The 27,856-nt window shown below is 31.2% G+C and overlaps 3 protein-coding genes across 9 annotated transcripts; all 3 read left to right on the top strand.

Annotated features, from left to right (window-relative positions):
* Positions 1-27,821, top strand: LOC117915025 (disease resistance protein RUN1-like). 3 transcript variants are annotated; one of them, XM_034830571.1, is made up of 4 exons: positions 1-584; positions 1,475-2,105; positions 26,096-26,233; positions 27,486-27,821. In XM_034830571.1, exons 1-3 carry the CDS (start codon positions 100-102, stop codon positions 26,189-26,191), a joined length of 1,212 nt encoding a protein of 403 aa, XP_034686462.1. In that variant the 5' UTR covers positions 1-99; the 3' UTR covers positions 26,192-26,233; positions 27,486-27,821. The 3 variants fall into 3 exon arrangements, 2 of the variants coding, with proteins under 2 accessions (XP_034686462.1, XP_034686461.1); XR_004651352.1 differs by having other exon boundaries at positions 2-584; positions 26,096-26,316; XM_034830570.1 differs by having other exon boundaries at positions 2-584; positions 26,096-27,821.
* Positions 2,487-7,617, top strand: LOC117915026 (disease resistance protein RUN1-like). Of its 5 annotated transcripts, none has more exons than XR_004651353.1 (3): positions 2,487-3,026; positions 3,122-4,372; positions 4,461-5,180. XR_004651353.1 is itself a non-coding variant. In XM_034830576.1 (3 exons), exons 1-2 carry the CDS (start codon positions 3,923-3,925, stop codon positions 5,046-5,048), a joined length of 1,038 nt encoding a protein of 345 aa, XP_034686467.1. In that variant the 5' UTR covers positions 3,768-3,922; the 3' UTR covers positions 5,049-5,061; positions 7,599-7,617. The 5 variants fall into 5 exon arrangements, 4 of the variants coding, with proteins under 4 accessions (XP_034686467.1, XP_034686465.1, XP_034686466.1 ...); XM_034830576.1 differs by lacking the exon at positions 2,487-3,026 and adding an exon at positions 7,599-7,617 and having other exon boundaries at positions 3,768-4,372; positions 4,461-5,061; XM_034830574.1 differs by lacking the exon at positions 2,487-3,026 and adding an exon at positions 6,882-7,191 and having other exon boundaries at positions 3,768-4,372; positions 4,461-5,061.
* LOC117915023 (disease resistance protein RUN1-like) lies at positions 21,679-26,107 on the top strand. Its single transcript, XM_034830568.1, is given in 6 exon segments — positions 21,679-22,219; positions 22,860-23,955; positions 24,102-24,413; positions 24,509-25,091; positions 25,094-25,545; positions 25,634-26,107. Coding segments are annotated over 6 exon segments (3,396 nt in total). The 5' UTR covers positions 21,679-21,713; the 3' UTR covers positions 26,081-26,107.
* Positions 27,822-27,856: the final 35 nt, after the last annotated feature.

Below are 27,856 nucleotides of genomic sequence, written 5' to 3'. Positions count from 1 at the left end.
TATACATTACATTGACACAAAATCCTTCATCAGCAATTTTTTGCGAAAAAATTCTCCACAATTCCGCAAAATCTCTTCTAATTTTGGCAAAAGTTTCCTATGGCTTCCACAAGTTCTACTTCTACTTTCATCCCAGAATGGAATTATGATGTTTTCTTGAGTTTTAGAGGCGAAGACACCCGATTCAATTTCACTGATCACTTGTATGCAAATTTGATTCGAAGAGGTATTCATACCTTTAGAGATGATTCACTTAAGAGAGGGGAAGAGATTGCACCTGAACTCCTTAAAGCTATTGAAGAATCAAGGTTTTCCCTTGTAGTTTTCTCGGAAAACTATGCTCGTTCAAGATGGTGTTTAGATGAGCTGTTGAAGATCATGAAATGCAGGAAAGAAATGAAACAAACTGTGGTACCGATTTTCTACCATGTGGATCCATCCCATGTACGGCACCAGACAGAAGGGTTTGGAGAGGTATTTTCCAATTGCAAAGAAGATACAGAGGAGATGAAAGAGAAGCTGCAAAGTTGGAGGAGTGCATTGACAGAAGCAGCCAATATATCTGGAGAGCATGTGAAGGATGGGTAAAGCTTTATTAATTTCCCTTCAACTTTCATTTATAAGTAGGCTTTATTTACTAGCACAGGAATCAGACATTTTTATGATTATAGAGTAATAGTTGAAGAGATTTGTAAGCCTATTTTTCGTCTTTGCAATGATACTGAAAGAAATCGACTTAAAACCCCAATTACTAACTTATTTTGAAGCCTTTAATTTTTGTTTTACGGGTCAATAAGTTTTAAAACCTAAGGAATATGAGGTATAGGGTTTTAAACTTAGAACCTCTTGTATTAAGATATAGAATATGCGCTAAATGATACTTCAATCACTATATGATGTAGAATGAATAATATAATGTATTTGAAAAAGATAAGTGTGATGTCACATGTCAACTAGAATCAAGTTTCTAGAATTTTATATATAGTGTGAATAATATTTATACATAAGAAAACACTTCATTACTAATGATATCTAAGTCAATCCCCAAACAAACATAGAATTTAGTTTGATTTTGTTTGATCCCATAATAATATGAGACATGGTGAGAACCTTGTGTCTCCATTGCACAATATATATATATACATATGCACCAGAGGGTGGGTCATTATAATATGATTTTGCTTGATATTAATTTGCTCCATGCTTTGCAGGCTATAAATGTTCCTAAAAAAAAAAAAAAAAAACAATTTGACAATGTCACACAAACACATAAATTAAACAAATACATATTTTATATTGTCTTGTATACTTGATACAATGAAAATGCCCTAAAAATGTAATTTGAGTTTTAAACCTTAATACTTTTGATATATTGTATTTTACTATAATTCATTTTTCATGAAGAAGCTTAGCGTGTATTTTTTTTTATTAGCTACAGCTTAATTAATCATCACATCTACTTCACAACTGACAGGTATGAGTCTGAGCATATTAAGAAAATCGTCAACAACATATTCATGAAATTGAATTGTAGAATGTTTGATGTTGGTGCCAACTTAGTTGGTATGGATTCCCGTGTTAATGAGATAATTCGACGGCTATGTGTTGATCAATTGAATGATGTTCGCATAATCGGTATATGTGGAATAGGCGGAATGGGTAAGACGACTATCGCCAAAGTTGTATACGATAAATTTTCTCATGAATTTGAGTATATGAGCTTTCTTGAAAATGTTAGAGCAGTTTGCAACACTATGGGTTTGCACCATTTACAAAATCAACTTCTTTGTGATTTACTTGAGGTGGAGAGAAATCAAAACATTAGCAATGTTGGCCAAGGAGCCAATATGATAAAAAATGTTCTCCGATTTAAAAGAGTTTTTATTGTTCATGATGACATTGATGATTCAGATCAATTAGAATATTTACTCAGAAATCGTGATTGGCTTGGAAAAGGAAGCAGAGTCATCATTACAACTAGAAGTAAACATTTGTTGCAAGAAATGGATGATGTATATGAGGTTGAGGAATTAAATTTTGAACAAGCTCATGAGCTTTTTAGTCTCTATGCTTTTAGACAAAATCTTCCTAAACAAGACTTCATCCACCTCTCAGATCGTGTAGTCTACTATTGTCATGGTCTTCCATTAGCTCTAAAAGTCCTCGGTTCTCTCTTGTTTAACAAGACAATACTCCAATGGGAAAGTGAATTGTGTAAATTGGAAAGGGAACCTGAAGTGAAAATACAAAATGTGCTTAAAATGAGCTTTGACGGATTAGATCATACACAAAAGAAAATATTTCTTGATATTGCATGTTTTTTTAAAGGAGAAGACAAAGATTTTGTTTCAAGGATATTAGATAGTTGTGATTTGTATGCAGAGATAGGAATAAAAGCCCTTTATGATAAGTGTCTTATATCTCTTTCCAAAAATAAGATACTTATGCATGATTTGATACAAGAAATGGGATGGAACATTATTCGTTGTGAATTTCCCAATGATCCTGGAAAATGGAGCAGATTATGGGATCCGAGTGATGTGTATCGTGCATTTACAATGAAAAAGGTAACCATCAAACTTGTGAACTTATTTAAGCTTCATAAAAATATGTAAATTTGAGCAATATCATTTTTTTTCCAAGTTACATATCCATACAATTTTAGCTACCTTTATCTCTTTTATGCTTGCCTGATCCTTTGCTATTGTTGGTAGGGGATGAAAAAAGTTGAGGCCATATTCTTGGACTTGTCTAGATCAAAACAACTGCAATTTAGTACAAAGATTTTTGCAAAGATGAAACGACTTAGATTGCTCAAGATTTATTGGAGAGATTGTTGTGGTTCTATGAAAAAGGAGTTTAAAGTTATTCTTCCTGAAGATTTTCAATTTCCTTCACATGAGTTGAGATATCTTCATTGGGAAGGATACTCTTTGAAATCATTGCCTTCAAATTTTCATGGAGAGAACCTTGTTGAACTCAACATGATGGATAGCAACATAAAACAACTTTGGCAAGGAAATAAGGTATAATTAGTATTTCAAGATCATATTATTTTGTTTGATATTAATTTTTTGTTCACAAAAATTCATTTACTAAACCAAAATTCCTTTTGTCACAGTGTTTGGAACAGTTAAAGATCTTAAATTTACTAAGATCCAAGCAACTTACTGAAATATCAAACTTCTCAAATATGCCAAATCTAGAGGAGTTAGAACTTGAGCGTTGTACAAGTTTGAATGTTGTTGATCCATCTATTGGAGTTCTAAAGAAGCTTACTTTGTTGAATTTGAGTGGGTGTGAAAACCTTACGAGTTTACCAACCAGCATTCAATACTTGGACTCTCTTGAAACTATTTACTTGAATAAATGCTCAAACTTGGAGGAATTTCCGGAGATGAAAAGAAGTTCTATGAAAGCTTTATCTTATCTTCACTTTGATGGATCTGCTATTAAGGAATTACCCTCCTCAATAGAACATCTCACTGGACTTAAGGAGTTGTATATGAAAGTGTGCAAAAACTTGAGGAGTCTTCCAAGTAGCATTTGCAGGTTAAAGTCCCTTAGAAACCTCCAAGTCTTTGGTTGTTCAAATCTAGATACTTTTCCAGAAATCATGGAGGATATGAAATACTTAGAATTTCTTTATTTAAGAGGAACAGGTATAAAAGAGCTACCATCATCAATGGAACATCTTCATAATATTGGTGAATTGTTTCTGAGTGACTGCAAAAACTTGAGGAGTCTTCCAAGCAGGCATTTGTAGGTTTAAATCTTTTCAACGGCTCAATCTCAGTGGGTGCTCAAGCCTACAGAACTTTCCCGAATTCATGGAGGATATGGAATACTTAGATGTGCTTGATTTGGAAGGAACAGCTATAAAAGAACTACCATCATCAATTCAAAATCTGAAAAACTCAGAATGTTGTATTTGAGCAATTGCAAGAACCTTGTTACTCTTCCAGATAGCATTTATGATCTGAGATCCCTTGAATATCTGATACTCCCTGGTTGTTCAAACTTGGAGAAGTTTCCCAAGAATCTAGAAGCCTTATGCTCCTTAGTGGAACTAGATTTGAGTCACTGCAATCTAATGGAAGGGTCAATTCCCACTGATATCTGGGGCCTATATTCCTTGGAAAAATTAAATCTACGTGGAAACCATATGGTTAGCATACCTTCCGGCATCTCTCAACTTTGTAAGCTTCGTTACCTTGATATCAGTCACTGCAAGATGCTCCAAGAAATTCCAGAGCTTCCATCAAGTCTACCAGAAATACATGCCCACGATACGAAGCTGGAAATGTTATCAGGTCCATCATCTCTACTCTGGTCTTCCCTCCTCAAATGGTTCAAACCAACAAGTAATGAGGTATGATTTTTATTTAATAATGACACTTAAAACTTTTCATCCACCCAGTAGTACTCCAATTACATATTAGCTTTGATTCTATATGCAGCACTTGAATTGCAAGAAAGGCAAGATGATTATCATTCCAGGAAATGGTGGAATTCCAGGGTGGGTATTGCATCAGGACATTGGAAGCCAATTAAGAATAGAGCTTCCTTTGAATTGGTACGAGGACAACCACTTTCTGGGATTTGCTTTCTTCTCTCTTTATCATAAAGAGAATTTTGAGGCTTCATGTCATTTTGATCTGAGATTGCGCGGTGATCCAGATGAAGTTGTGGATGACCTCTCTATTTCTTCTTGGCGTAAATGCCACGAGTTTAATGGTGATGCATCCAATGAATTGTGGGTGACTCTCTATCCTAAGAATGCTATTCCAAATAAGTACCACCGCAAACAACCATGGCACTTTCTGGCTGCGTTTGATTTTGTTACTAGGATTAATGGTCAGGCTACTCATACCAATATCAAGAGGTGCGGGGTTCAGCTGATATACACCCATGATTATCTACACGATAATGTGCCTATGTTGGTGGATCATCAAAGATGCCATGATGATGCCGGGGAAAACCAAGCAGATGATCAGGAACCACACCCTAAAAGATTGAGAGCATCCAGCACTGATCTCAAGCTTTAAGCTCCATTGCCAGGTGCACTTGCTAGCAAAGTCCTCTTTATATTCCACCATCTCTCTATTTTAGTTGTTCATTCAAGCCCTCATGGAAACTTATTGGTAAGCCATCTTCCTCCCCCTTCTTAATTACTTTAAGATATGTGCGGACTATATAACACCATACAATTTTGACTAAGTATTTATCATAAATATAATAATATATTGCCAAGTGGTTCGAAGGGGTTGAAATTCTGTCATGTTTCTTTTCTTTCTTTTCTATTTTATGATAAAGTACAAATCCTTTAAAAGGCCTTTTCACTACATCCCGAAAGGACAATGTTAAGTTTGTTAGGCCAACAAAAACTTTTATATATATCATTTATTGGGCTGGTGGAAGTCTTAATGAAAATACACGAATGAAAGAACAAAAAAATAAGGATAATTCATGCATAAAGGTACACAAAGTTTTACTGTGATTCGATCAACTATGTCTACACCTATAAATGAGAGATAACATTCCACTATACAATAAACAAATATTACAAATAGCAAAAACAGATGCAACAACTAGGTTACTAAACATCCATCGTTTTTTCAATCTTTGTATATACAGTTTAAGCTGAGAGCACTCTTACTTCATTAGGTGTCTCTCACTCTTCCTCTCATCTCTATCTCCATCTCATATCATAACTTTTTTCCCCTCATGACCTAAAATATTTAGATAGATATTCCTACTAGGTTTCTTTATTCTATAAAGAATTTTATTACAATCACTTATAAACTTAGAAAATATTCTATATAATATTCTTTTCACAACAAGGAATATATAACAATTAGGAATTTGAGACACTTCTCAATATAGTTCATCTTAAATATTAGTCATTTTACAACTTTGAGTTTAGAAATCCAAACCCTAATGCCTAAAACTTGACTTCATTTTTTTTTTAAGATTAGCTAAGCACTTAGTTTTGGAAACTCATATTTGGAATAAATTATAATTAAACTTAAATAGTGAAGAACATATGCCTCCTATAACTCAAATTTGGAATGCCTTCAAAGTGAAGCATATATCTTGAGCTACTACATATAAGACAACAAAAAAATTAAAACTATTAATTTTTCTATATCAAAACTTTTTTGTTTAAAGTCATTGTCATATTTTTATCATCAATTATGGCATGTATATTTCAAATATATTGAAATATAATTAAATTACTCCCAATAACTATTTTGAAATGTATTCTCATTTAGTTCTATAATAGATCCATCTTATATTAATATGAATCCTTATGGAAATATGGCTGATCATTGGTTGATGGTAGAATATTCTAAAAGTAAAAGAGTCTATGGTGATGTTGAACACAATCGAATTGGATTTGGTAGCTTATGAAAACAAGAAAACTTATCATTGAACCATTTCATAAAGTGAAGGACTTGTTCCTAGAATGACAATAGCATCACGTGACATTATTTTTAGCTTCTTATTTCTATTTATTGTTGATTTTGACTTGCATATTTCAAGCATAGAGATTTTTCTTGTTTTTAATCATTTAAAAGCTCTACCTAGAATGTCTCCAAATGCATGGTGTCTTTATAGTTGTAATTGTAAGTTATCTTCATTTCTCCCTCAAGTCTATATAACAAAGGGATTGGAGTTGCTTAAATTCTTTACTATACTTTCAATGTATTATTTATTTTTATTTTTTATTATTATTATTATTTTTATTTATTATTATTATTATTATTATTATTATTATTGTTGTTGTTGTTGTTGTTGTTGTTGTTGTTGTTGTTGTTATTATTGTTTTGTAGTTAAACTGATCTTGAGACAATCCAAAACCATTATTCTACTTACAGGTGCTTGGTACAACAACTAAAGAATCAATGTTGACTTAGTAGCACCATGGCTAGAGCCCCTTGTTGCCCTTCTAAGACCATGAAAACCACTGCACTGCCATTCTTGAAGCCAAATTTGCCACCATTTGATAGAGTAATCCCCACTGTGATGTTGATACGATGCACTTATTTTTTAACAGAGTGTACTTATTTGTCAGCATGATGTATTCGTAACTAGCATCCTTTGATGTAAAATGAGATGTGGCAAACTCCATATACACCTGGACAAGGAAAACTGAAAGATCATGTTATATCCAAGTATTTTAGGTCATATGGAATGAATGTAAAAACTTTTCTAACAAGTTATGGTTGAAAAGTCAAAAAATGCAAACCGAAGAACATGAGTCAAAGAATTGGAAAAAATTCAAAGAATTCTAATGATGGTCAAAGAAGTGAGTTAAATTTGTGTCATGTCAGTTGTACTAAACAAGATTTTTTAAGAAGTTAAGTCTTAACTACTATTAGGGTAAATACAAAAATTTACCCTAAGAAAATTTTGAATGGGGATTGTATTTGATTATGGACACATCATATGATCATGTATTATATCTCTATTTGTATTTTTATTTAATTATCAAAATGTGTGCATGTTGTATATTCATGTTAAAATAAAACATTTGGATACACTGCCAAGCCTAATGTGGATTAATGTGGATGGGGCTGTATTTTCGGATAAAGGCGCTATAGGTGCTGTCTTCCGAGATCATCAGGGACGCTTTATGGGTGGTTTTGCCAAGCCTTTTCCACATCAAACCCTTCCTAAAGTTGTAGAGGCTTTGGGTGTTCACAAAGTTTTGAGTTGGATTCATGAGCGATCAAGAAGCAGGATTGTAGTGCAGACCGATTGTCTGCGTGTTGTTCAAGCTATTCAGCACAAATCTTGCCCAAATATGAGCTTTGGTTTCATTATTGCAGACTGTTTAGATGTGTTACAACACTTGGTTGATGTCCAAGTTGTTTATGCCCGTAGATCAGCGAATTCTGCTGTCCATTGCTTAGCCAAGGGTGCAGGTTCTTTTACTAGTCTACACATTTGGGGTTATACACCCCCGCAATGTATTCTTTCTTGTCTTCATTCTGATGTTTAATGAAATTTCCGTATGTTTACTTCAAAAAAAACATTTGGATTAATGTTTGAATGGTTATTTAATGTTTAAATGTTTATTTTAATACACTTAACCCTTAATGATTACCCACTAACCCTTTGGGGTGTAAGACATTCTATTTTGAAATGTGAAAATGTTCAATTTTTTCTTTTAAAAATTTTTTAGATGTAGATATTATTCTTGAAGACTTACAGGAGGATCATGAAGGGTTCTAAAATGTCCTAGGAGGTTAATGAGCTACTTAAAAATTTTAACAATCACCTTTGTTAAACCTTTGAACTTATACTAATTTGGTGAATTTAAGTATATGTAATTTGATTACTCTAGTAGGTTGTGAATGAACTATAGTAATTTTTGTTTTAGACTTGGGATGGAGACTTTGAAGATTATATCAAATTGGACCATAATGGCATTATGAGTTAGTGAAAGGAATTTTTTATTTTTTATTTTCTGTTTTTTTGGTTTAGAGAATTTTATTTAAATTAAACTATGATTTTATTTCATTAAAAAAAATATATTGACGACCTGATTTTACGGATATATATATATATACACACACGAAAATTGATGAAATAAATTACAGAAATATTGAAAAAAAAAACCTCTAAAAATGATAGAAAAATTAATAATGCATATATTGAAATTGTTTTAATTTTAACAAACAAATTATAATATATATGGAAGGATATAAAATAAACAATAATATATGTAAGTTTTTTTTATTTAAAAATATGATAATTTTATTTAAAAATTTATATTTGCCTTGTATTTAATTATTTTATGACATAAATAATAAAATAATTAAAATTAATTAATTTAAAATAATTATATTTTAATTAATTTATAATATATAAAAGATAAAAGATAAAAGATATAATAGAATTTATGTGCTTTTATAATACCCAAGCATAAGTAGTTTGGTGCTAAGAGTAAAGAGGCCATCATTCCTTGCTCAAGGTCTCTGGTTCCAAGCCCCTTCCCTAGCAAGTTATGTTATTTTTCTATTTAGCTTTAAAAATGCAATCCCAATCTTACATCGGACATGGAAGAGGAAACTTGTGCCCAGAATTAGGGAGTCATTATCGTGTTCTTGTATTGTAAACCTTGGCACCAAACATTCTTATTTCGTAAATTTAAGGAAGTGACCTTGAACCATTTGAGAAATCCCATACCATCCCCAAGAGTCTTATGTTTGAACACTTCATTCTTGATGGTGAAGTGTGAGTGAGAGAAGGGAAAGTTGTGTTTTCATGGGCCAATATGGTAATAATATTGTTTTTGGAACCCAGGTTTGTGAAATGGGAAAAACATCTGATAATGTGGAAACTTATATCAGTTTCATGCACTCTGAGCTGGCTGTGTTTTTTCTACCGAGCTTGCCCCTCCAGGTACCCATTCCTCTCATCTTTCTACACTCTGTCACGGAGGCGAAGCAGAGGTTCCCACAAGAAAACCCTAGCGTTCAGCCGTTCTTTCTTCTCTCTCTCTCATTTTTGCAGCCATTCCTCTCATCTGTCTTCACTCCGTCACCGAGGCGAAGCAGAGAATCTTGTATATTTTTCAACAATTTCTCTCATTTAATTTCTGAAGCCTTTAATCCCAAACTCCAATCTAGTTTTCTATCTTCAGCCCCTTCTCCTCTCAAAGTCCTAACCATTTGAACCCAATCATCCCAATTTCGTCACCCCTTCGGATCGAAGAGGGTGTGAAAATTTGCAAAATTTCACACATTTGAAAGTATAAACCTTTACTTGAAAACCTGAATCGAAATTTTTGTTGCTTGTGGTAATTGTGAAGAACCAAATGGAGCACTTCATTGAAACAAGGTCGAGTTAAGAAGACGGCTTGAGGAGGGTACGTGTTGACTGAAAATCTGGTTTAGGAAAGCGAACCGGAATGGAAGCGACAACTCTGATATATTGGGTTCATGAAGAAGAATCTCGTGTTCTTCTCATTGGATCACATTTTTCTGTAACCTTCACATCAAATGTGAAGGTAATTAATTTGTATTTAGGGTTGTTTTTTTAATATTTTTTTTGTTTAAACTGGAGCAAAAGAGTGATTTTCGAGTGGTTGTTGTATTTGCAATTTTTCCCCATTGGTGAGGGCATAGGTTGAGGCGAATGTCGATTTTGGATCGTATGAGCGGCTGTTCGATCTCAATATTTTTGTGTATTGGAGACTCATGAAATGGAAAAATGTTGTGGACATATTTAGAAATTGGGTGGAAAACTTGTGTATTTATTCAGATTTTTAGACTGATGGTAATAATTGATGAATATAATTAGGCAATATCATATATTGGCGATTAAAATGCATAAATTATGTGTTGGTTAGTAGAAATTGTTGGTAGTGTTTGTGAATTTGTAATGTTTGTTGGAATTTGTAGTGTACATCTTTTGTCAACGAAGACAGAATTGTTTCATCGCATCAGGTACTACCTTAATGCAAAACATGTACTACCTTAATGGGCTTGAGGTACTACATTAATGTACATCAGGTACTATCTTAGTGCATATTTGAGAAATGTTGTTGTTGTGTGACTTAAGACACAATTAGTTCATTTCATTACACATTGCAGCATGACATTGTTATGTTCTCATAGGTTACTCCATCAGTGGCGTATGTAATCATAACAAATTTCATGTACTACCTTAATGCACATAAGGTACTACCTTAATGGTCTTCAGGTACTACCTTAATGTACCTCAGGTACTACCTTAACGCACCTGCGAGAAATGTAACCATTTTGTGGCTTCAGATTTTTATTAGTTAATTTCATTACCTATTGCAGCATGACATTGTTATGTTCTCATAGGTTACTCCAACGATACCTTATGTAATCATAAGAAATTTCAGGTACTACCTTAATGCACATAAGCTACTACCTTAATGGTCTTCAGGTACTACCTTAATGTACCTCAGGTACTACCTTAACGCACCTGCCAGAAATGTAGCCATTTTGTGGCTTCATATTTTTATTAGTTAATTTCATTACCTATTGCAGCATGACATTGTTATGTTCTCATAGGTTACTCCAACGGTACCTTATGTAATTATAAGAAATTTCAGGTACTACCTTAATGTACATAAGGTACTACCTTAATGGTCTTCAGGTACTACTTTAATGTACCTCAGGTACTACCTTAACGCACCTCAAGTACTACCTTCACGTGCTGAGATGGGCTGCTGACCTGGATACCTGGAGGGGCAATTTCGGTAGAAAAAAAACAACCGGCTCAGAGTGCATGAAACTGATATAAGTTTTCACATTAACAAATGTTTTTCCCATTTCACAAACCTGGGTTCCAAAAACAATATTATTACCATATTGGCCCATGAAAACACAACTTTCCCGTGAGAGAAAAGGCAAGGGAGTGGAGAATTAAATAAACAAAGGTTATAGCAAAGAATTAAACATGACAAGACTTTAGAGTGATTGAAGTAGACACCGAATTTTATTCCTCCATTCACATGATCCCTATGTGTCTCACTCCCTAATAATTCATTCTTCAACTACCACCCTTCCCTAGCAAGTTATGTATAGTGCGATTATACCGTCCACCCAAAGTGAGATGATCCATCAGCGCGTGCTCTTGCTCTCTTCAATCACTCTTTCATATGTTGGAATTCTTGATCACTTAATTTTAGTAATTATAGAGAAAGTAAAAAATAATTAAATATTTGTCCTCATGTCATGAAATTATTTTAATAAATTTGCTAATTTTTAAAAACAAATAATAAAAAAAGAGTCTCATTATACATCTATGTTAATTTGGGATCTTCTTATCATGTCTAAAATATTTTTAATTCAAAAAAATATTAATTTCATTCACTTCCACAAAGATTTTAATTAAATATATCTAATTTTTTAAATTTTAAAATTTTATTCAATATCTCTTTTATAATTTTTATTTTTTTTATTTTTACTCATCTTAAAAAACGTACATGATGAAATTTTAAAGTTAAAAATGATAAATATATTTAGTCATAATTTGAGCGAGATAAATGAAATTAACCCTTTGAAAAATTAAGATTACGCTTGATTCCATAAAATTTAAAAGAAAAATATGAGGGAAGCAAAAAAATAAATAAATAAATAAAAGAGAGTGAAAGAAAATATAAAACACATATAAAATCAATAAATTATTTTTATATTTTTTTTAAATTTATTTTATTTAATTTTCTTCATTAAATAATTTTAAAATATATAAATTTTAAATATATTTTATACTTTTATTTTTATTTTTCCTTTCTAATACTTTACGAGAATCAACATAACTAAATAGAGATGAGAAAAATTTAGAAAGGTGGCAGAAGATGAGAGCGAGTAGAGGAGATTTAAGGAGACTCGCAATGGTTGGAGGAGATTTTTTTGGGGCGCTGCTTTTTAACACCCAGTGTCGGTGACAACCGGAGTCATCGATGACCAGCTGTAGTGCTCCACGCGGTGGACTGGATCACACTCAAATGGTTGGAGGCTGTACACTCCATTGACCCAAAGTCTTTCACGACCAAATTTTCAAGTGTTCCCTGGAGGGAAAAAGAGAGGAAGGAGCTAAAAGGTATATGAACACCCATAGAAAATAACAAGTACATAACGTTTTGGACACGTCAAGAACGAAATGGTCTTAATGGCGGGCCATCTTTACGACCCACCTTGTTTTGAACGCTTCTACTATCTTTTTCAGACCCATTTTTCACGCTTCTCGGCGACCGGACTCTCTTCCCTTTCCCAGTTTCACACCTGCAATTATATTCTTTCATTGCTAGTCTGGTGCAATTTTATAATCATTTTAAATATTTTTTTTTTAATTTTAATTTTTGTAATTTTTTGTAATTCTAATTTTTTGTAATCCTTTTCTTATCCTGTCTTGATAATATCTTATTCCTTTATTTGGCAGAAGGTTTCTTATAGACAATAATCACACTATATTTGATAAAGTTTAGTGGTAAAAGCGTGATTTTTCTATTAACCTCCTTAAGAGTTCAGGGTTCCTTTGGTTTGATTCATATTCTAACCAAAAGCTTTATTTGTTAACATGATTTAATCCTTTACCTGTCAATGATGGATTCAGGGAAGAATACAAATTCTCTTGATTTGCCTGAAAATTTTTAATTGTATTATGGAATTATGAAACATTATTTTTTTGAATTGGATCAATGCTTCCAATTCAATGATTGTGAGTAAAGGATTCATGGCTGAAGATAGAAGTTTAAGATCAAACAATTCCATCAGATTGAGGTGATTGCATGTGTGGTAGCATCTATTATATCAAGAATATGAGTATCAATTTCTTAGTTCGATTTCCCTCTTACTAACTGGAATCAAAGAACTGGATCTGTTCTGCTCAAAATTGGAAAGAACTAAGGTCATGTCTAAAATTTGTTGATCCAGTTGATATTCCTTACTTGTGGCTAGAATAGTATTTTATGCATTTCCGTCATGGAGGGGTCACTTGAGTGGTTGGAATCTTTGGCTCTTAGGCATTGATATGACTTTTAAGAGCTGATAAAATTGATATGACTTTTTCAATAATTTGTTTAAAATTTATGTAAGTATTTTAATATATATTGAAGGATATAAATAAATAATAATATATGTAAGTATTTTTTTATTTAAAATTTATATTTGTCTTGTATTTAATTATTTTATAAAATAAATAATAAGATAATTAAAATTAATTAATTTAAAATAATTTTATTTTAATTAATTTATAATATATAAAATATAAAAGATATAATAATATTTATGTGCTTTTATAATACCCAAGCATATGTAGTTCGGTGGTAAAAGGCTATCATCCGTTGCTCAAGGTCATTAAAATTTCCATCTTTTTTTTTTTTTTTAAGAAGAAAGTCAAGAACCTTTTATAAAAAACGGCCATATCAGACAAGGTATAAAAAACCTGGAAAGTTTTGGATAAAAAGAAAAAGAACCTCAGAGAGAAAAAGACAGTGTAAATGTTATTTGTGTGGTCAGGAAGGCCATATAAGACCTGAATGTCCTGAACTTAAAAAACCATTAAATGAACGAAATAGAAAAACCCAAGTAAAAATAAACTTAATAAATGAGTATCAGCTAGATAGTGAAGAAGAAGAACTTATCAGTAAATTAAACTTTGAAAGTGAAAATTCAAGTGTATATAGTGTAGAAGATAGTGAAAATGGAAAAGAAGAAATTTGTATGATTATTGAAAAAGAGGAAAATCAAGCTAAGAAAACCCCTTTAAATTTAGAAAACTTTGTACAACCTTTAGAAAGTAAAATAAAACCTTATAATATATGGAAAGATTTACAAATAATAATCAAAGGAAAAATTTCAAAAGAAGAAGATAGTTGTTCAAAACCTAAGGACACAGAAGAACCAAAAAGTCCTATAAAAGAACCAATGAATCCTGAAAAAATAACCATACAAACAATAGAACAAGTAAATATGGCAAATAAAGTTAAATCTATTATTTTTCCAACAACAATTAAATTAAAAACCATAGAATTAAAGGTAGACGCAATGTTAGATACTGAAGCCAGTAAAAACCTTTTATTTGAAACCTTAGTACCTCAAGAATATCAGCAAACATTAGTTCAACCAGTAGAGTTAATCCAATACAATCAACAAAAACTAATACTAACCAAGTATATTTCAAACGTACCAATCATAATTAATAACATAACCTTAGTATTACCCCAAACTTATCTTGTACCTACTATAAGTTTATATCCTTTTATTTTAGGTTTAAATTTTGTACATTCTTTACAAGGAGGGATAACAATACAAAATAACCAAGTTAGTTTTCATCCTAAAACCACAACAATTGTTTATACAAACATGGAAAATGTATTAAGTAAAAATCATAATGTAACATCTCATCAAATTAGCAAAGTGGAGGCACAAAAGAATAGCATAGTTAATGACTACTCAGAACAATTAAGAAATGCAAATAGATTAAAAAACTTTATATTAGAAGCAGAAAAAATAGGAACTATAGGAGAAGACCACAAAAACATTGGAATAAAAATAAGACAACCTGTAAAATACCAATTAAAAACCCTGATTTAACAATAAAAACGGCAGATATAGCATCCAATCTTATAGATACAAAGGAATTCAAAATTCAAATAGAAGAACTGTTACAGAATAACCTCATTAAACCAAGTTTCAGTCCCCATAGATCCTCAGCTTTTTTAGTTAGGAACCATAATGAAGAAAAACGAGGAAAGGCTAGGATGATTATTAATTATAAAAGATTGAATGATAATACATATGATGATGCCTATAAAATTCCAAACAAATATTCTTTAATTAATTCTATTCAAGGATGTAAATATTTTTCTCAGCTAGACTGTAAAAGTGGATTTTGGCAAATCAGATTAGAAGAGGATAGTAAACCATGGACAGCGTTTTCATGTCCTTGTGGATTATATGAATGGAATGTAATGTCATTTGGACTAAAAAATGCTCCTCAGATATTCCAACGAATGATGGATAATATTTTTGGAAAATATTATTTTGTTCTTGTATATATTGATGATATTCTTGTCTTTTCATATACTCTTCAAGAACACATAAAGCATTTAGAATTGATTTTTAAAAAATTAATTAGTCATGGATTAATAGTAAGTAAAAAGAAATTGAAATTATTTAAGACTCAAATAGAATTTTTAGGATTAGAATTAGAGGATGGACAAATAAAATTACAAGAACATATAGTGCAAAAAATAAATAATTTTCCAGACAAACTCGAAGACTTAAAAACCCTTCAAAGTTTTTTAGGATTATTAAATTATGCTAGGCCATATATTAAAAACCTTAGCAGATTAGCTGGACCCCTTTATAGTAAAACAAAAAACACAGGGCAAAGATATTTTAACCAAGAAGATATTAAACTTATACAGAAAATAAAAGAACTTGTGAAACATCTCCCAACCTTACATTTACCCTTAAAAAATGAATATAAAATAGTCCAAACTGATGCTAGTCAAACAGGATGGGGAGGTATACTTTTAGCAATAACTAATATAGGAGAAGAAAAACTTTGTAGATATTGTAGTGGAACCTTTAATGATTATCAAAAGAACCTTAGCTCTACAGACTTAGAAATTGAAGCAATAATATTAGTCTTAGAAAAATTTCAATTATTTTTTAACCAAGAACAATTTACTTTAAGAACCAATTGTGAGAATATTAAAAAATTCTTTGACAACAAAAATTCTTCAAGACTGTCCACCAAAAGATGGATAAAGTATCATATGTTACATTTTTTCCAACTAAAAATTGATTTTGCTAAAAGAATTTCTTTCATAATCAAATATTAGATATTGATTTGTAAACACGAAAATAAGATGAGACAATGAGAAATCCAACACTAACAATTGCTCAAAGTTTTTCGATGTTGGAATTCAACATTAGGTTAAAAGAATAATTATAACCCAAAAGTCCAATTATTGGTATTGAATATTAGGTATGAAGCATAGTCCAATATCGCATTTAAATGTAATTTTTTAATGTTAGGTTAATATCACATGTTCTCGGACTCACAAAAAACCAAAGATGAAAATATCGATTATAATGGATATATATATTGGGAAATATCAATGAAACGATAAAAAAAATCATAAAAAATATTAAAAAAACTTCAAAAATAATAGAAAAATTAATAATACATATATTGAAGTTGTTTTAATTTTAAGAAACAAATTAATATATATTGAAGGATATAAAATAAATAATAATATATGTAAGTATTTTTTTTATTTAAAATTTTATATTTGCCTTGTATTTAATTATTTTATAAAATAAATAATAAGATAATTAAAATTAATTAATTTAAAATAATTTTATTTTAATTAATTTATAATATATAAAATATAAAAGATATAATAATATTTATGTGCTTTTATAATACCCAAGCGTAAGAGGCTATCATCCGTTGCTCAAGGTGTTTGGCTCCAAGCAAGTTATGTTATTTTTCTAGGTAAGAGTTTTGTTGCCCCATTCACGATCCCTAGGAGTCCCACTCCATAATAATTCATTCTTCAACTACCACCCTTCCAATTCGTCAAATTAAAATTTCCAATTTATTATTATTTTTTTAAAGTAAAAGAGTGGCATGTGCCATCCCGCTGGAACTGACATCACCCAAAGTGAGATGATCCATCCCCGTGATCCCATCTGCAGCAGCGCCTGCTCTTGCTCTCTTCAATCACTGTTTCATATGTTGGAATTCTTGATCACTTAATTTTAGTAATTCTAGAGAAAGTAAAAAATAATTAAATATTTATGAAATTATTTCAATAACTTTGCTAGTTTTTAAAAACAAATTATAACAAAAGAGTTTCGTTAGTTTTAATTCAAAAAAAATTTGAAATTTCATTTAATATCTTTTTTATAATTTTTATTTTTCTATTTTTACTCATCTTTTCTTTTAATCAAAATAAGAAAGATGAGGGAAGAAAATGTATTTAGCTATAATTTGAGGGAAATTAATGAAATTAACCTTTTAAACACAATTAAGACTCTGCTTAGTTCCAAAAAATTAAAAAAAAATTATGAGAAAAGACAATAAAAAAAATAAAAGAAAATATAAAATACATATAAAGTGAATAAATTATTTTATTATTATTATATAAAAATTAAATAATTTTAAAATATATAAATTTTTAATAAATTGTAAATATATTTGATACTTTTTATATTTTGATGGTAAAATTAAGTATGAGAAAACCCTTTTACTTTTATTTTTCCTTCCTAATACTTTACGAGAATCCAACATAACTTAATAGAGATGAGAACAATTTGGAAAGGTGGCAGAAGAAAATAGCGAGTAGAAGAGATTTAAGCAGACTCGCAATGGTTGGACGAGATTTTTATGAGGCGCTGCTTTTTAACACCGACTATCAGTGACAACTGACTCATCGATGACCAGCTGTAGTGCTTCACGTGGTGGACTGAATCACGCTTAAATCTGTCCTCCTCAGACATGTCGTACTCAGTGTCACACTCAAAAAGAAACTGCTTTTATTTTTCACACTAAATCAATAAATTATTTTTATATATTTTTTTAAATTTATTTTCATTATTTTTCTTCATTATATAAAAACTAAATAATTTTAAAATATATATTTATATAAATAAATCAAAGAGAAAACCATTTTTTTAATATATTTTTTTTTCTTTCTTTAATACTTTTTGACAAACCAGACATAACCTAAAAGATGAGAAAAATTTAAAGAGGTGGCAGAAGAATAGAGCGAGTAAATGAGATTTAAGCAGGCTCGCAATGGTTGGAGGGAGGAAGAGGGAGAGATTTTTATGGGGCAGGAAGAGGAAAAGACGGTGCCTTTTAACACCCATTGTCGGTGACAACTGGACTGACCGACGACCAGCTGTAGCACTCCGCGTGGTGGACTGAATCACGCTCAAACTTTTCTAACAAGTTATGATTGAAAAGTAAAAACTGTAGAACACGGGCCAAAGAATTAGAAAAATTCAAAGAATTCTAATGGTCGAATGAGTTAAATTTACGTCATATCAGCTTTACTAAATAAATTTTTTTAGAAAGTTAAGTATTAATTACTATTGGAATTAATAATCTTGATTTGTTGAAAATTAATTAAGTTTGAAAAAAAATGTAAATATATGATTAGTACTATTAGGAGATATATTTTATTGAGAAATAAGAAATTTAATTTTTTTTAAATGATAGTTTGGAAAAAATATATATATTATAATAAAAATAATTTGTAGAGAATTAAATATTTTAAAGGATATGTATGAAAATAATACGAAAAAGTTGTAATAATAATAATAATAAAAGAAGCCGAAAGTGGTGTGGAAGTCATGATGAAGAATTAAAAAGAAAAAGAAAAAGAAAAAGGAGAAAGAGTTGGACGCAAGTAAAGAGAAATGAGAAAATTAGAAACTAAAAAGGGAAATAGAAAAGAAAAGAGAGCATGTACCATAGGTCATCAAAAGGTTGTTCCATAGATCAAACATAGTTCGTTTGGTGTAAAATTTTATGAGGATATTTTATTTTATATGGAAAATTTTGGTATAGGGCCTAATTTTAAACTTAACGATTGAGTTTTGGTATTTGGTAGGATGACTTATCCTCGCAATTTTTATTTAATATGTTTTAAAAAAAAAATTATAGATGTTGTTGTGAGATAGATTTGTTTATACTTATGATTCTTGCATGTGATTTGATATATAATTATTGTTTAGATTTTACTTTTTGAGGATTTATGAATTTTTGGTTAATGAAAATAATTAAATAATCATTTATTGATAATAAAATTTATGATAATTGAAAAAACAAATTATTGGTGTTGTTTGAGACAATTAGACTACATTTGAAAGGAAAATACAAATGTATTATAAAAATAATAGTTTCTAATATATGAACATAATGTATTCCGTTTGAATCATAATTGTGTGAGAAAAAAATAATAATAATTAAAGATTTTATGAAATGGATTAAAAAAAGTGAAAAACAAAGTGCCCTAAGTGGGTGAATTAAAAAGAGAGCAAAATTTCTAATGTAAAAGATACAAAAATTTACCCCAATCAAACTTTGAATGGGGATTGTATTTTATTATGGACACATCGTATGATTGTGTATTATATCTCTATTTGTATTTTTATTTAATTATCAAAATATGTGTAGGTTGTATATTCATGTTAAAATAAAACATTTAGATTACTATTTGAATGGTTATTTAATGTTTAAATGTTTATTTTAATGTACTTAACCCTTAGGCTATGTTTGGTTCCCGGAAAATACAAAGGAAAGAAAAAAAATGCTAAGGAAAATGATTTTCTCATGTTTGATTGTCCTATGAAAAATATCAAAGAAAATCAAATATAATTAAAACTAATTAAAAACTTATGTATTTTTAAATTATTTAATCTTTATATTGATGAGTTAAAATAAATAAAATGAGTTTGAAGTAACAAAAAAAATAATTTATCAATTTTTAATCTATTTTTTTATTTTCCTTCACTTTTTCTTTCCTTCTACTTTTCCTTTATATTTTCTTTCCCTCGCATTTTCCCTCAAATTTTCCGGGAACCAAACATAGCCTAATGATTACCCACTAACCATTTGGTGTGTAAGACACTATTTTAAAACATGAAAATGCTCACTTTTTTCTTGTAAAAAAATTTTAGATGTAGATATTATTCTTGAAAACTTATAAGGGTATCATGAAGGGTTCTAAAATGTCTTAGGAGGTTAATGAGCTACTTAAAAATTATATATTTGCATTGTATTTAATTGTTTTATAAAATAAATAACAAGATAATTAAAATTAATTAATATAAAATAATTTTATTTTAATTAATTTATAATATATAAAATATAAAAGATATAATAATATTTATGTGCTTTTATAATACCCAAGCGTAAGAGGCTATCATCCGTTGCTCAAGGTGTCTGGTTCCAAGCAAGTTATGTTATTTTTCTATTTACCGAATTTTGTTCCCATTCACGATCCCTAGGAGTCCCACTCCATAATAATTCATTCTTCAACTACCACCCTTCCAATTGGTCAAATTAAAATTTCTAACTTTTTTTTTTTTTTTTTTAAAGTAAAAGAAAAAGAGTGGCATGTATAGTGCGATTGTACCATCCCACTGGAACTGACATCACCCAAAGTGAGATGATCCATCCCCGTGATCCCATCTGCAGCAGCGCCTGCTCTTGCTCTCTTCAATCACTGTTTCCTATGTTGGAATTCTTGATCACTTAATTTTAGTAATTCTAGAGAAAACAAAAAATAATTAAATATTTATGAAAATATTTTAATAACTTTGCTAGTTTTTAAAAACAAATAATAACAAAAGAGTCTCGTTATGCAACTATGTTAATTTGGGATCTTCTTATCCTGTACAAAATATTTTTAATTCAAAAAAATTTAAAATTTCATTCAATATCTTTTTTATAATTTTTTATTTTTCCTTATTTTTTTTTTAATCAAATAAAAAAGGTGTATAATGAAATTACAAAACTATAGGAGATAAATATATTTAGCTATAGTTTGAGGGAAATTAATGAAATTAACCTTTTAAAAAAAATTAAGACTCTATTTAGTTCCAAAAAATTTAAAGGAAAAATACGAAGAAAGAAAATAAAAAATAATAAAAAAAAATGTAAAAGAAAATATAAAATACATATAAAGTGAATAAATTATTTTGTATATTTTTTAAAATTTATTTTATTTAATTTTTTATTATATAAAGATTAAATAATTTTAAAATATATAAATTTTTAATAAATTGTAAATATATTTGATATTTTTTATATTTTTATGGTAAAATTAAGTATAAGAAAACCCTTTTTTACTTTTATTTTTCCTTCCTAATACTTTACGAGAATCCAACATAACTTAATAGAGATGAGAGCAATTTAGAAAGGTGGCAGAAGAAAATAGCGAGTAGAAGAGATTTAAGCAGACTCGCAATGGTTGGACGAGATTTTTATGAGGCGCTGCTTTTTAACAGCTGTAGGAGACATGTCGTACTCAGTGCCCCCAGGCGCTTCCCACCTTTTTTTTTTTCTTGTCTTCTGTACACCACATTGACCCAAAGTCTTTCATCACCAAATTTTTACCATAAAAAGAAAACCACAATCCACATTCACGATTCTGCAAAATCTCTTCTAAGTTCTAATTTGGGCAAAAGTTTCCTATGGCCTCCACAAGTTCTACTTCTACTTCTATTTCTACTTTCATCTCACAATGGAAGTATGATGTTTTCTTGAGTTTTAGAGGTGAAGACACCCGATTCAATTTCACTGATCACTTGTATGCAAAGTTGATTGAAAGAGGTATTACTACCTTTAGAGATGATGAATCACTTAAGAGAGGGGAAGAGATTGCGCCTGAACTCCTAAAAGCTATTGAAGAATCAAGGTTTGCCCTAATAGTTTTCTCGAAAAACTATGCTGGTTCCAGATGGTGTTTAGATGAGTTGGTGAAGATCATGAAGTGCAGGAAAGAAATGAAACAAACTGTGGTACCGATTTTCTACCATGTGGATCCATCCCATGTACGGCGGCAGACAGGAAGGTTTAGAGAGGCATTTTCCAATTACAAAGAAGACACAGAGGAGATGAAAGAGAAGGTGCGAAGTTGGAGGAGTGCATTGACAGATGCAGCCAATATATCTGGAGTGCATGTGAAGAAGAATGATGGGTAAAGCTTTATTAATTTCCCTTCAACTTTCATTTATAAGTAGGCTTTATTTACTGGCACAGGAATCAGACATTTTTATGATTATAGAGTAATAGTTGAAGAGATTTGGAGGTCATTTATGATTATTGCAAGTCATGAAATATTCAAAGTATATCAAGAAAGTCGCTGAAGACCTGCAAACCCATGATATTATGAGACATGATGAAGACCTTGTGTCTACGTTGTGGATAGGGGATTGGGTAATTATAATGTTACACATAACAGAGAGAGAGAGAGAGAGAGAGAGAGAGCTGCAAATGATATTTATATATGCACAAGAGAGTGGGTCATTACAATATGATTTTGTTTTATATAAATTTGCTCCATGCTTAGCAGCCTATAAATGTTCCCAAAAAAAAATCAATTTGACAATGTCTCACAAGCAAATAAATTAAACAAATACATATTTTATTTTCATTGTCTTGTATACTTGATACAATGAAAATGTCCTAAAAACGTAATTTGATTTTTAAAACTTAATACTTTTGATATATTTTTTTTAACTATGATTCATTTCTCATGAAGAAGCTTAACGTGTATTCTTTTTTTTTTATATTAGCTATAGCTTAATTAATCATCACATGTACTTTACAATTGGCAGGTATGAGTCTGACCATGTTAACGAAATCGTCGACGATATATTCAGGAGATTGAATTGTAGAATGTTGGATGTTGGTGCCAACTTGGTTGGTATGGATTCCCATGTAGAGGAGATAATTCGGCGGCTATGTGTTGATCAATTGAATGATGTCCGTATCATTGGTATATGTGGAATAGGCGGAATGGGTAAGACGACCATCGCCAAACTTGCATATAATACATTTTCTCGTGAATTTGAGTATATGAGCTTTCTTGAAAATGTCAGAGAAGTACTTGGCAATACTATGGGTTTGCATCATTTACAAAATCAACTTCTATGTGATCTACTACAAGTGGAGAGAAATCAAAATGTAAGCAATGTTGGCCAAGGAGCCAATATGATAAAAAATGTTCTCCGATGTAAAAGAGTTTTTATTGTTCTCGATGACATTGATGATTCAGATCAATTGGAATATTTACTCAGAAATCGTGATTGGCTTGGAAGAGGAAGCAGAGTCATCATAACAACTAGAAATAAACATTTGTTACATGAAATGGATGATGCATATGAGGTTGAGGAATTAAATTTTGAACAAGCTCGTGAGCTTTTTAGTCTCTTTGCTTTTAGACAGAATCTTCCCAAACAAGACTTCATCCACCTCTCGGATCGTGTAGTCTATTATTGTCATGGCCTTCCTTTAGCTCTAAAAGTCCTCGGTTCTCTCTTGTTTAACAAGGCAATACCCGAATGGGAAAGTCAATTGCGTAAATTGGAAAGAGAACCTGCAGCGAAAATTCATAATGTGCTTAAAGTAAGCTATGATGGATTAGATTATACACAGAAGAAAATATTTCTTGATATTGCATGTTTTTTTAATGGGGAAGACAAAGACTATGTTACAAGGATATTGGACAGTTGTGGTTTGGATGCAGAGATAGAAATAAGAGTCCTCTATGACAAGTGTCTTATATCTCTTTCCAAAAATAAGATACTTATGCATGATTTAATACAAGAAATGGGACGGAACATTATTCGTAGTGAATCTCATGATGATCCTACAAAATGGAGCAGATTGTGGGATCCGAGTGATGTGTGTCGTGCATTTACAATGGGGAAGGTAACCATCAAACTCATGAACTTTCTTAAGCTTCATAAAAATATTTAAATTTGAGCAATATCATTTTTGTCTAAGTTGCATATCCATACAATTTTAGCTAGCTTTATCTCTTTTATGCTTGCCTAATCCTTTGTTATTGTCTATAGGGGATGAAAAATGTTGAGGCAATATTCTTGGACTTGTTGAGATCGACACCACTACAAGTTAGTACAAAGATTTTTGCAAAGATGAAACAACTTAGATTGCTCAAGATTTATTCTAGCAGTTATTGTGGTACTACAGAAATGCAATTGAAAGTTATTCTTCCTGAAGATTTTCAATTCCTTGCACATGAGTTGAGATATCTTCATTGGGAAGGATACCCTTTGAAATCATTGCCGTCAAATTTTCTTGGACTGAACCTTATTGAACTCTACATGAAGTATAGCAACATAAAACAACTTTGGCAAGGAAATGAGGTATAATTAGTATTTCATGATCATATTATTTTGTTTGAGATCAATTTTTTGTTCGCGAAAATTCATTTACTAAACCAAAATTCCTTTTGTCACAGAATTTGGAACGGTTGAAGATCTTAACTTTAACAGGATCAAAGCAACTCACTGAAATATCGAAGTTCTCAAATATGCCAAATCTAGAGAAGTTAGAACTTGCACATTGTACAAGCTTGAATGTTGTTGATCCATCTATTGAAGTTCTCAAGAAGCTTACCAAGTTGAATTTGTGTGGGTGTGAAAACCTTACGAGTTTACCAAGTAGCATTCAATACTTGGACTCTCTTAAATTAATGAACTTGGTTTCATGCTCAAACTTGGAGGAATTTCCAGAGATGGAGGGAAGTCCTATGAAAGCTTTATCTTATCTTCACCTTGATCGATGTGGTATTAAGGAATTACCCTCCTCAATAGAACATCTCACTAGACTTGAGGTGTTATTTATGTCAAACTGCAAAAACTTGAGGAGTCTTCCACGTAGCATTTGCAGGTTAAAGTCCCTTCTTCACATCAAACTCAATGGTTGTTCAAATCTAGATACTTTTCCAGAAATCATGGAGGATATGAAATGCTTACAATATCTTGATTTAAGAGGTTCAGGTATAAAAGAATTACCATCATCAATTCAAAATCTGAAAAGCCTCATACGTGTTCGTCTATGAGCACTTGCCTTGTGACTCTTCCAGACAGCATTTTTAATTTGAGATCCCTTAGATCTCTGATACTCTCTGGTTCTTCAAACTTGGAGAAGTTTCCCAAGAATCTGGAAGGATTCTGCTCCTTAGATCAACTAGATTTGAGTCACTCCAATCTAATGGAAGGGTCAATACCCACTGAAATCTGGGACCTATATTCCTTGGAAATATTAAATCTAAGTTGGAACCCTATGGTTAGCATACCTTCTGGCATCTCTCAACTTTGTAAGCTTTGTTACCTTGATATCAGTCACTGCAACATGCTCCAAGAAATTCCAGAGCTTCCATCGAGTCTACGAGAAATAGATGCCCACTATTGCACGAAGCTGGAAATGTTATCAAGTCCATCATCTCTACTCTGGTCTTCCCTCCTCAAATGGTTCAATCCAACAAGTAATGAGGTACGATTTTTATTTAATTACGACACTTAAAACTTTTCATCCACCCAGTAGTACTCCAATTACATATTAGCTTTGATTGTATATGCAGTACATGAATCGGAATTGGAAGAAAGGCAAGACGATTCTTATCCTAGGAAATGGTGGAATTCCAGGGTGGGTATTGCATCAGGAGATTGGAAGCCAAGTAAGAATAGAACCTCCTCTGAATTGGTACGAGGATGACCACTTTCTGGGATTTGCTTTCTTCACTCTTTTTCGTGGCGGCACTCCAATTGGATCTCAATTTAGTCTGAGATTGCGCGGTGATCCGGATGAAGTTGTGGATGACCGCGCCACTCGGTATCGGTGTACATGCGACATCCTTAATGATTATGCATCAGATCGATTGTTGGTGACTCTCTATCCTAAGAATGCTATTCCAAGTAAGTACCACTGCAGACAACCATGGCACTTTCTGGCTGATTTTGTTCCTATGGGTAATCGTCGGGTTACTCATTCCAACAATATCAAGAGGTGCGGGGTTCAGCTGATATAGACCCATGATTATCCACACCACAATGTGCCTATGTTGGTGGATCATCAAAGAGGCCATGATGATGCTGGGGAAAACCAAGCAGATGATCAGGAACCACACCCTAAAGATTGAGAGCATCCAGCACTGATCTCAAGCTTTAAGCTCCATTGCCAGGTGCACTTGCTAGAAAAGTCCTCTTTATATTCCACCATCTCTCTATTTTAGTTGTTCATTCAAGCCCTCATGGAAACTTATTGGTAAGCCATCTTCCTCCCCCTTCTTAATTACTTTAAGATATGTGCGGACTATATAACACCATACAATTTTTACTAAGTATTTATCATCAATATAAGAATATATTGCTTTCTTTTCTATTTTATAATAAAATACAAATCCTTTAAAAGGTCTTTTCACTACATCATGAAAGGGTAATGTTGAGTTTGTTACGCCAACAAAAACTCTTATATCATTTATTGGGCTAGTGGAAGTCTTAATGAAAATACACGAATGAAAGAGCACAAAAATAAAGATAATTCATGTATAAAGGTACACAAAGTTTTAGTATGATTCAATCAACCATATCTACACCTATAAATGAGAGATAACATTCCACCATACAATAAAAAAAAATATTACAAATAGTAAAAACAGATGCAACGACTAGGTTACTAAACATCCATCATTTTCCAGTCTTTGTATCTATAGTTTAAGCCGTGAGCACTCTTACTTCATTAGTTGTCTTTCACTCTTCCTCTCATTTCTATCTCCATCTCATATCATAACTTTTTTCCTCCACATCACCTAAAATGTTTAGAGAGATATTCCTACTAGGTTTCTTTATTCTATAAAGAATTTTATTACAACCACATATGAACTTAGAAAATATTCTACATAATATTATTTTCACAACAAGGAATATATAACAACTAGGAATTTGAGGCACTTCTCAATATAATTCATCTTAAATATTAGTCATTTTACAATTTTGAGTTTGGAAATCCAAACCTTAATGCCTAAAACTTGATTTTTTTTTTATTTTTTATTTTAAGATTAGCTAAACACTTAGTTTTAGAAACTCATATTTAGAATAAATTATAATTAAACTTAAATAGTGAAGAACATATGCATCCTATAACTCAAATTTGGAATGCATTCAATTTATTGTTGATTTTGATTTGCATATTTCAAGCATTTCTTGTTTTTAATCATTTAAAAGCTCTACCTCTACCTAGAATGTCTCCAAATGCATGGTGTCCTCACAGTTGTAATTGTAAGTCATCTTCATTTCTCCTTCAAGTCTATATAACAAAGGGATTGGGGTTGCTTAAATTCTTAGCTGTAGCTTCAATGTCTTATTATTATTATTATTATTATCTTGTGATTAAACAAATCTTGAGACAATCCAAAACCATTATTCTACGTACAGGTGCTTGGTACAACAACTAAAGAATCAATGTTGACTTAGCGGCACCATGGCTGGAGCACCTTGCTGCCCTTCTACCACCATGAGAACCACTGCACTGCCATTCTTGAAGCCAAATTTGCCACCATTTAGTCGAGTAATCCCCACTGTGATGTTGATACGATGCACTTATTTTGTAACAGGGTGTACTTATTTTTCAGCATGCATGATGCATTCGTAACCAGCATCCTTTGATGTAAAATGAGACATGACAACTCCATACATGCCTAAGCGAGGAAAACTGAAAGGTCATGTAATACCCTATATGGAAACCATGAATGTGAAAACTTTTCTATCAAAGTGAGGGTTGAAAAGGCAAAAAATGCAAAATTAAG

This window comes from Vitis riparia, chromosome 5 (assembly GCF_004353265.1).
Source record: "Vitis riparia cultivar Riparia Gloire de Montpellier isolate 1030 chromosome 5, EGFV_Vit.rip_1.0, whole genome shotgun sequence".
NCBI lineage: Eukaryota > Viridiplantae > Streptophyta > Magnoliopsida > Vitales > Vitaceae > Vitis > Vitis riparia.
Note: the sequence above shows the minus strand (reverse complement) of the source record. Positions and strands in the feature narration are given on the sequence as shown.